The sequence below is a fragment of the Piliocolobus tephrosceles genome, chromosome 17 (genome assembly GCF_002776525.5).
Source record: "Piliocolobus tephrosceles isolate RC106 chromosome 17, ASM277652v3, whole genome shotgun sequence".
In the NCBI taxonomy this organism is placed as follows: domain Eukaryota; kingdom Metazoa; phylum Chordata; class Mammalia; order Primates; family Cercopithecidae; genus Piliocolobus; species Piliocolobus tephrosceles.
This window is the reverse complement of record NC_045450.1, coordinates 51,777,166-51,787,564: the sequence shown is the minus strand read 5'-3', so window position 1 is coordinate 51,787,564 and position 10,399 is coordinate 51,777,166. Positions and strand designations below refer to the sequence as shown.

Sequence of the window (10,399 nt, the reverse complement as noted above, 5' to 3'; positions counted from 1 at the left end):
TTTTTTTTTTTTTTTTTTTGAGACAATGTCTCGCTCTGTCACCCAGGCTGGGGCATGCAGTGGTGCGATCTTGGCTCACTGCAACCTCCATCTCCCAGGTTCAAGCGATTCTCCTGCCTCAGCCTCCCGAGTAGCTGGGACTACAGGCCTCTGCCACCACATCCTGCTAATTTTGTATTTTTAGTAGAGACAGGCTTTTGCCATGTTGGCCAGGCTGATCTCAAACTCCTGACCTCAGGTTATCCACCCACCACAGCCTCCCAAGATTTTGAGATTACAGGCATGCGCCACTGCATCCGGCCAAAGTATTTAACTTTCTTTTCTTTTTTTTTTTTTTTTGTGATGGAGTTTCGCACTGTTGCCCAGGCTGGAGTGCCGTGGTGCCATCTCAGCTCACTGCAACGTCTGCCTCACGGGTTCAAGCAATTCTCCTGCCTCAGCCTCCTGAGTAGCTGGGATGACAGGCACCCGCCACCACGCACAGCTAATTTTTGTATTTTTAGTAGAGATGGGGTTTCACCACGTTGGCCAGGCTGGTCTTAAACTCCTGCCCTAAAGTGATCTGCCTGCCTCAGCCTCCCAAAGTGCTGGGATTATGGGCGTGAGCCACCGTGCCTAGCCTAATCTCTTTAATGATTTATTTCACTGTGCATTTTTAATTTTGTTTTAAAATTTTGTCATCATTGTTTTAGGGCTTACCACATACATTTTACCTAATCAGAATAAGCTTCAGTTTGTACAATGGCCCGGAGGTGGGAGGCAGCCTTGTGACATTTCAAAAGAGCATAATGCCAGTCACAGAGGGGCTAACGCTTTAAGGAATGTAACCCCATGTAGGGCTGGTTGAGGTTAAAGCCTCAGCAGGGGGAGAGGCGGGCTGCCCTGCTGGGACTCTGCCACCACTTGGCACTTGCTTCTGGTACCACTGTTGTATCTTGCTGGGGAGCGTCTCTGACCAGAACTGCATCCGGGCCTCCCTGAACTTCTGTCTGGCCTGTGGCACTGGGTTGATCTCCAGATATTGTTCCGCCTGGTTGAATCGGGGCCAAGGAGGCAGATTGTTGCTATTGGGGTCCCTGGGTGGGAGGAATGAGTGAGGACCAAGGCTTCCTGTGCTGTCCCCCAGAGGGGCCGACCTGAGCATCCAAGGCCCAAATCTCCCCTCAGCTCCAGAGGGTGGTGATGAGATTGTGTGAATAGGAAGGTTCTGGGGCTTCCAAAGAAGGGAAATATACAAAGATTGAACAGCCCCTGGTATTGAGATCCCAGGTAGACTCTTCAAATGCGACGTCTAGTCTCCTTACAATAGCCCAGGCAAAAGCGCAGTATCATCCCCATTTATAGATGAAGAGATGGGCTTAGAATGGGTAGGATAACTGGGCAAGTGCCCAGGGCTGGGATTTGGTCCCAGGTCTATCTAGCACCACATCTGACAGCTGAGGCTCTGGTGTTAGACAGAACTGGCTTAAACTCTGCCTCTGCCCCTTCCCCACCATGACACCTCAAGCCTCAGTTTCCTCATGTGTAAAATGGGGCTAGTGAAAATTCCTCTGTAAAGAGTTGCAGTGCTGGGCGCGGTGCTCACGCCCATAATCCCAGCACTTTGGGAGGCCGAGGTGGGTGGATCTGAGGTCAGGAGTTTGAGACCAGCGTGGCCAACATGGTGAAACCCTGTCCCTACTAAAATACAAAAATTAGCCAGGCGTGGTGGCAGATGCCTGTAATCCCAGATACTCAGGAGGCTGAGACAGAAGAATCGCTTGAATGCGGAAAGTGGATGTTGCAGTGAGCTGAGATTGGGCCACTGCACTCCAGCCTCAGCGACAGAGCGAAACTCTGTCTCAAAAAAAAAAATAGCTGCAGTGAGGATTGAAGGAGATGAATCCCTCTCCCAGCGCTCAGGACACCACAGTCCCTGGCACATAGTATGTGCTCATTAATGGGCAGTTTCATCTTGGTGATGATGGTTTTCCTTTGAGAACCACACTGGCTCATGTCTAAGGAGATTCTGGAGTGGAACTAAAATTGATCAGTTAGACAAAGGAGCTTGGTGGTAGGTAGGTAGCTCTGGGTGTCAGAAGGTAGGGGCAGAGACTGTGCTGTTGGGTAAGATATCCATTAGCCTCCTCCCTCCTGCCTCGTCTCACCAGACTGGTCAAGAAGGGTGTCGAGATGGCCAGCATGTCCTCCCGGCTCATCTGCTCCATTGTATTCAGGAGACCCCAGCCCTGTGTGGACACCAAGGCCCTCTCAGTGGAGCCTGAACACTGGCTCACCCCGACTCCCAGCCCTGGGGCAAGAGAGTGTTCACAGCCCTGAGGCCAGAAACTCATTATGGAGCACTTGGCCAAAATGGGGCCTAACAGTCCACAGACCCAAAAAGATAAACCTCAAATTGGTGGGAGGTGGTGAGCATGGGTGGAGAGAGCAGCCCCAAATACAACAGGCAAGTGGTTAATGGCAGTACTGTAGAGAATGAAAGAATTTCTTCAATGTTTTTTGTTTTTTTGAGACAGAGACTCCTGTTGCTCAGGCTGGAGTGCAATGGCGCAGTCTCGGCTCACCGCAACCTCTACCTCCCGGGTTCAAGCTCTTCTCCTGCCTCAGCCTCCCAAGTAGCTGGGACTGCAGACGTATGCCACCATGCCAGGCTAATTTTTGTATTTTTAGTAGAGGTGGGGTTTAGCCATGTTGGCCAGGCTGGTCTCAAACTCCTGGCCTCGAGTGATCTGCCTGCCTTGGCCTCTCAAAGTGCCAGGATTAAAGGCATGAGCCACCACGCCCAGCCTGAGTCTTGCAACTTCTAAGAATCATTCTTAGCAGCAAGTCCTGGACACAGCCTTCCACGCCAGGCAGATCTCCCCAGGTCCTGGGGGCCAGCCAGGTTAGGGTTCCCTTGGTTTCACACATACAACTATAAGTTGACGGTGTGGGGTCAACTTATTGACCAGAGTCTAGGGCACTGACCTAAAAACTTTTACAAGCTTTGTCTTTTGTGAGACAGTGTCTCACTCTGTCACCCAGGTTGGAGTACAGTGGCACAATTTCGGCTCACTGCAGCCTCTGCCTCCTGGGTTCAAGTGATTCTCGTGCCTCAGCCTCCTGCATAGCTAGGATTACAGGCATGCACCACCACGCCCAGCTAATTTTTGCATTTTTAGTACAGATGGGGCTTCACCATGTTGGCTGGGCTGGTCTCGAACTCCTGATTTCAAGTGACCCCCCCACCTCAGCCTCCCAAAGTACTGGGATTAAAGGCATGAGCCACCACGCCCAGCTCAAGCTTTGTCTTTGAGTGTCAAGATTGCATGAGCCTCTCTCTCACATACCAAGGGACCAATGTGAGGGGATTGATTCCAAAGGGCTAAGTCAGAGGACAAAAGCTATGGACATGAAGATATTCACTGTGCTATTAGCCTCAGTGGTAAAAACTAGAAGTTGCCAGGGCCGGGCACAGCCTCATGCCTGTAATCCCAGTACTTTGGGTGGCCAAGGCTGGTGGATCACCTGAGTTCACGAGTTCGAGACCAGACTGACCAAAATGGAGAAACCTCGTCTCTACCAAAAAAATACAAAAATCAGTCAGGCATGGTAGCAGATGCCTGTAATCCCAGCTACTCAGGAGGCCGAGGCAGGAGAATCGCTTGAACCCAGAAGGCAGAGGTTGCAGTGCGGTGAGCCAAGATCACAGCATTGCACTCCAGCCTGGGCAACGAGCAAAACTCCGTCTCAAAAACAAAACAAACAAACAAAAAAACTAGAAGTTGCCTAAATGCCAAGATGAAGGAACAGTGTAATGAAACCCTCCATTTGTGGAAGGTTTGCAGTCATTAAAAGAGGTTGTTGGCTGGGTGCAGTGGCTCATGCCTGTAATCCCAGCACTTTGGGAGGTTGAGACAGGATTGCTTGAGGCCAGGTGCTCTAGACCAGTTTGGGCAACAGAGGGAGACCCGCCTATACAGGCAAAAAAAAAAAAAAAAAATTAGCAGAGTGTGGTGGCATAGACCTGAGGTCCCAGCTACTCAGGAAGCTGGGAGGATTGCTTGGGCCTGAAAGGTTGAGGCAGTAGTGAGTCATGATGGCGCTGCTGCACTGCAGCGTGGATGATGGATCAAGACCCTGTCTCAAAAAACAAACACACAAACAAACAAAAAAAAAACGGATTGCTTTGTCTTAGGGTATGCAATGGGCCAAGATGGAAAAAAAAAAAGAAGAAGAAAAGTGAAAAAAATGATTGCTGTGAAGATGGGTAGAAGAATAAGAATGACATAAACAAGATGCTTAGGATGAAAGCACAGTGCTGACACTCTTGTGGGAAGTTCTATGCACCTGCAAAGGACTGGAAGGCACTTGGCTCATGAGGTCCCTGGTGGCTTGATATCTAAAACCTGAGAGTCTTGTCAATCACTCTGGCACAGAGTCACACTAACCAGTCTCATAGAGCCTGATGGATAAACCAGATACCAGGGCAGGAATATGCTGCCCAGATCAGCACTGCCTAGAAGGCCAGTTTGTGCAAAAGCCTGGTTTCCCCAAAAGAAAACATTTGCTTTATTGAAGTGGCTCACACCTGTAATCCCAGCACTTCAGGAGGCCTGGGCAGGCGGATTACCTAAGGTCAGGAATTCGAGACCAGCCTGGCCAATGTGGTGAAACTTTGTCTCTATAAAAATACAAAAATTAGCCAGGTGTGGTGGCATGTGCCTGTAATCCCAGCTGCTTGGGAGGCTGAGGCAGGAGAATCTCTTGAACCCTGGAGTTGGAGGTTGCAGTGAGCTGAGATCGCACCACTGCACTCTAGCCTGGGTGACAGAGCAAGACTCTGTCTCAAAAACAAACAAACAAACAAACAAAAACAAAACAAAACAGCAACAACAACAAAACAAAGCTGGGTGACCTTGGGCAAGTCCCTCAAACCTTTCTGGACCTCTGCTTTCTCACCTATCAAATGGGAGTAACAGGAGTGCTCAGCTCACAAGGCTGTAGTGTTGATGCTGGGGTGGGAGGTACTGGCTGGGGCAGGGCCTTGAAGGGCACATGGGTGGGAGGACAGTCACCATGGGGATGAGCCAGCTGAACTCATGGTTGTTGACATCCATGAGGAAGGGCACGGAATGGAAGGGCTACTCCTTCAGGTGTTCCTTGGGGCTTTGGGGGAAGACAGTGCCATCAACGGTGTCATCACTCCTGAGAAGCCTGCTCTGCCCATCAGCTTGGGTGGGCCCAAGGGCCCCTGTGTGTCCCCTACTATACCATAATGTTATTATCTGGGGGAAGGGGGGCGCTGAGTCCTCATTGCCCTCTAAGAACAGTGTCATTATCTTTTTTTTTTTTTTTGAGACAGAGTCTTGCTCTGTCCTCACAGGCTGGATTGCTGTGGCATGATCTCGGCTCACTGCAACCTCTGCCTCCTGGATTCAAGTGATTCTCCTGCCTCAGCCTCCTGAGGCGCAGGGATTACAGGTGCCTGCCACCGCACCTGGCTAATTTTTTGTATTTTTAGTAGACAGGATATTGTCATGTTGGTCAGGCTGGTCTTGAACTCCTGACATCAGGTGATCAGCCCACCTCAGCCTCCCAAAGTGCTGGGATTACAGGTGTGAGCCACCGCACTGGCTTATAGTGTCATTATCTATTAATACCTAACTATGTGCCCAGAGCCACAGGCCCGTAGAGTCTGTGGAGTAAAAAGGAAATGAGACAGGGTTTAGAGAGGAAGGTGTTGCAGCATGGGCCAGAGTCTGACAGGGAAGGGTGAAGTAAGCTGAGGCTGGAGCAGGGCCAGGGAATGGGTGGGAAGTGAGGCTGGAGGGATAGCTTCAGGACAGCTCACAGGCCAAAGAAACCAAACCAGGGCATGTGGACGTTAGCAGGATCGCTAACATTTGTTTAAGGAGATAATGGCTGAGCTGTGTTTTTCTTTTTTTCTTTTCTTTTTTTTTTTTTTCTGGGACGGAGTCTTGCTGTGTCACCCAGGCTGGAGTGCAGTGGCGTGATCTCGGCTCACTGCAAGCTCCGCCTACAGGGTTCACACCATTCTCCTCAGCCTCCCGAGTAGCTGGGACTACAGGCACCTGCTGCCACGCCGGGCTAATTTTTTGTACTTTTAGTAGAAACAGGGTTTCACCATGTTAACCAGGATGGTCTCACTCTCCTGACCTTGTGATCTGCCTGCCTCAGCCTTGAGCTGTGTTTTTCTTTGGACACAGGAAAGACAGGGAATGACCTTAAGTCTGTGGTTGAGAAAATCTCTCCTGGCCATGGGGAGAGGATGGGTTGGGGAGGTTGAGAGGTGGATACTGTTCTCCATGCAAGAGTCAACATGCCCACGCAGAGGTTCCAGAATCATCTTGTACCCAGTGGTTACGATGCCCAGCCCACTCTGCCTTGGCTGCCATCTGGGGCCAGGTGAGGGAACTAACCCAGCCTTCCAAATCCGGCTCACATTTGCCCCCTCTCCCCCTGATGGCTCTATCCCTATTCCATCCTGTCCTCTTTCTTCTGGACTCTGCCCTGGTCATTTCACTGGCCTCTTGATCTTCAGGACAGCTCCCTCCAACCCACCTTCTACTCCAAGTAGCTCAACCTTGTCTTTGCCCAACTTCTTCCTGCCCTCTGGATAAAGTCCAGATTCCCAGGCATGGCCCCCACTTCTCCAGTGCCTTAACTTCCTGCCCTGTCCGCTAACCTGAGAGCTTGCTGCAGCAGGACCTGTCACTCTCTCCCACACCTGCAGCCTTTGCAGATGTAGTTCCCACTGTGGCTTCCCCTGGATTCTCTTCACAAGGCCTTACAATGAGGATGTAGGGTGGGGATCTGTAGCCTGAATGGAGAGCTCTCAGGCAGCAGGTGGCTGGGAATGGAGACCCCCTCCACCATGCTGCCTGGGGCAGAGAAGGGTGCTCCTCAAGACCCCATGCTGGAGAAAGGGCCAACGATGATGTGCTTCAGGGTGGCATCCTTCAGGAAGCCCTCCCTGACTGCCCATATGCTGGAATGCAGCAGTTGTTTCCTCTGTTCCTCCTTCATCCTAGTGGGCTCCTCTTTGCTAACAGGAAGTTCCCTGCCAGCAACCCCCGCTACTCTGAGACCCCAGGGCCAGCACAGAGTGGGTTATGGTAGGCACACATAGAGTAAGAGAGGGAAGGAAATGCAGACCTGAGCTACGGGCCAGGGGTGAGACTCGATGATCCCTTGGCTGGTGATGACCCCACTCTGTGTGATGGCTCCGTGGAACAGCCCTGCAGCCACTGGGGACAGGACCTGGGTGCAGTGGAGAGAGCAGGTGGTTGTCAGATGAGGGCAGAGGGGCTGGGAGTTCTGAGACCACCGGAGTCCTCCTGGCCACCACTGCCATCTCCTATGGTGACTTACCAGGCCAGAGACAATGCTTCCACCAGCAGATCCACCAAAGACGGTGACAGTTGAGGTCACCCCCGAAGGGAGTGATGTTTCCTTGCACCCAGCGCAGAGCAGCTACCACATCTCGGAAGCCCTGGTTGCCAGGTGCATGTTCATCTCCGGTGCTGGGGGCAGTGTGAGGCAATGGTTAGTTCAGCCTGGCTCCTCGCCAGCCTCTGCAGGTTTGCTTTGAATTAGCCACCAGGATGCCAGACCCTTCTCTGCTCCCCAGGTCTGGCCTGACTGGGAGCCATGGTTGGCATCTCCAGGGCCTGTTGCTCTTTGTCCCAAATCCTGCTGGAACCTGGACTTCAGCCCAGGAATCAATGCCCTCTACAGGGACCAAGTTCACTGTATAATTCTGGCTTTGGCTGGACCGCTCTCCCAGAGTGGAGGTTTGGGGGGTGCCCTTCTCTGCCCTAGACAGCATGGGTAAGCAGCCCTCCATTCAGGCTCCAGCCCCCAGCCTAGATCCCCAGCTGCTCTGTTGAGCTGGCCTCTCCCTGGTGCAGGCAGTGCTCTGGCCAGGCCGGTCATCTCACCTGAAGAAGCCAAGGACCCCAGGGCAGTACCGGACTGTAACCACGACCACATCCCCATAGGCAGCCACGGCTGATTCATCATAGGAGGTGGCAGCGCCAGTTATCAGAGAGCCTCCATGGACCCATACCATGACCTGCAGAGGTGGCCATGGGGCAGTGACCCCCGAGCTCCTGAGACCTCAGCTGCCCACCTGCCAGCCCAGGGCAATCTCAGGACCTCTAGGGTGCTTTGGAAACAGGGATGGGGAGGGGAAAGGTGGGAGTAGTGGAGCTGGATCGGGTGGACAGGGCCCTCTGGGGTGCCTACCGGCCTACTGGCCCCTGCGGTGGCCTCAGCTGGGCTATAGATGTTGAGGACCAGGAAGTCCTCTGAAAGAGAGAAGATCTGCTGTTTTCTGTTGAGGACAACTCTGCTGTTGTTCATGTTCTCCACGTCTTGTAGGCACCTGTGGCCAAGGGTGGGCCTGAGGTCGAGTTGTTCAATCCCACAAGCCCCAGCAGCAGGATTCCCCCAGTAACCTGCCGGTTTGCCCGCCTCCACCAGCACTACTCACATAGGGGCGCACTGCTGGCGTCCCGCACACCCTCCCAGGGCTATGCTGGGCATGGGGCTGAGAACCGGTCAGGCCCCAGTGGTGGCTGGGCAAATGGAATGCCCAGGAAGACATTCACAAGGCGGTCTGTGCCCTTCACGCCCACCTGCCGGCCTCACACACGACCCAGGGTGGTATGTACTTCAGGCTGAGCAACTTCGGGCCCTGAGGGTGGGACAGAGAGGCCATGGGGTGAGTTTGCAGCCCCCATGAGGGGAAGGAGTGAAAGACAAACACTCGGGCTGTTCTCAGTACTTATCACACAGCACCTTGGTAACCTTCCCAGCAAGCTGCTGAGCCTGGTCTTAGGTTGACTCCCAACTTCCTCCTCCCTGCCTGCCTGAGAGTCACTACCACTCCACTCCAGGCCAGACCGGGCCTGCCACTGGGGCCTTGAGCCTTGGGGCCAGCCACTTGCCCATTTGTTTGTTTTTATTTTTTGTTTTTGAGACAGGGTCTAGCTCTGTTGACCAAGCTGGAGTGTAGTGGCACGATCTTGGCTCACTGCAACCTCTGACTCCTAGGTTCAAGCAATTCTAGGACCTCAGCCTCCCAAGTAGCTGGGATTACAGGTGCACACCACAACGCCTGGCTAGTTTTTGTATTTTTAGTAGAGACAGGGTTTCACCATGTTGGCCAGGCTGATCTCGAACCCCTGACCTCAAGTAATCCATCCACCTGGGCCTCCCAAAGTGCTGGGATTGCAGGCATCAGCCATCACGCCCAGCCCTGAATTATTTTTTAAAATATAGAGACGGGGTCTCATTATGTTGCTCAGGCTGGTCTCAAACTCCGGGGCTCAAGCAATCCTTTCATCTCAGCCTCCCCAAGTGCTGGGATTACAGGTGTGAGCCATCGTGCCCAGCTGGCACCACCATGTTTCTTGTACGGCCTGCAGAACTGTGGGTTAATTAAACTTCTTTTCTTTGTGAATTACCCAGCTTCATGTATTGTTTTACAACAACACAAACAGACTAAGACTGGAGGACTGACTCTCCCAGGCTAGATAATTCCTAGAGATAGGAGGCAGCTCTCTGGGGAGTTGGAATTGGCAGACAACTCTCTAGGGAGCAAATGCAAACCAGTCCAGAGCCACATCCCAACCACCTCCTTTATACAGCTCTCAGCTCCTGGCTGCCATCAACCAGCTGTAATCACCACAGAGCCAGGTACCAGGAAGCTGGGGACAGCCCCTTTTCCCAGAGCCTGCTGCCAATCATAAACCTGTTTAGCCTGCCTTGCCTACTCCTTCCCACGGAAACCATGGCAAAAGGGCTTGCCCACATTTCCCCCCTGCTCCCTCTGCCTCCTGGCCGATGCCACCTGGTGCTTCCCTTTGTGGCCTTGTATGGCATGGCCTGATTCCTGTTCACAGGGAACTATGAGCAAACTCCTTCCTTCCTGATAATCATTTGCATATCTGCTTGTCTTACCATACTTGATTAAAACAAAACTCGGCTGGGCCCAGTGGCTCACGCCTGTAATCCCAGCACTTCGGGAGGCCAAGGCGAGTGGATCACGAGGTCAGGAGATCAAGACCATCCTGGCTAACACGGTGAAACCCCGTCTCTACTAAAAATACAAGCCTGTAATCCCAGCACTTTGGGAGGCCGAGAGGGGCGGATCACGAGGTCAGATCAAGGCCATCCTGGCTAACACGGTGAAACCCCGTCTCTACTAAAAAATACAAAAAACTAGCCGGGGAGGTGGCAGGCGCCTGTATTCCCAGCTACTCGGGAGGCTGAGGCAGGAGAATGGGTAAACCCGGGAGGCGGAGCTTGCAGTGAGCTGAGATCCGGCCACCGCACTCCAGCAAGGGCGACAGAGCGAGACTCCGTCTCAAAAAAAAAAAAAAAAAAAAAA

The 10,399-nt window shown here is 52.6% G+C and overlaps 1 protein-coding gene across 1 annotated transcript in view; it reads right to left on the bottom strand.

Annotated features, from left to right (window-relative positions):
• The window catches only part of CES4A (carboxylesterase 4A), a 27,254-nt gene that overhangs the window by 14,922 nt on the left and 1,933 nt on the right, over positions 1-10,399 (bottom strand). The window contains 4 exon segments of the mRNA XM_023210404.1: positions 7,375-7,526; positions 7,944-8,077; positions 8,251-8,389; positions 8,656-8,701. Coding sequence (XP_023066172.1) covers positions 7,375-7,526; positions 7,944-8,077; positions 8,251-8,389; positions 8,656-8,701 — 471 coding nt within the window.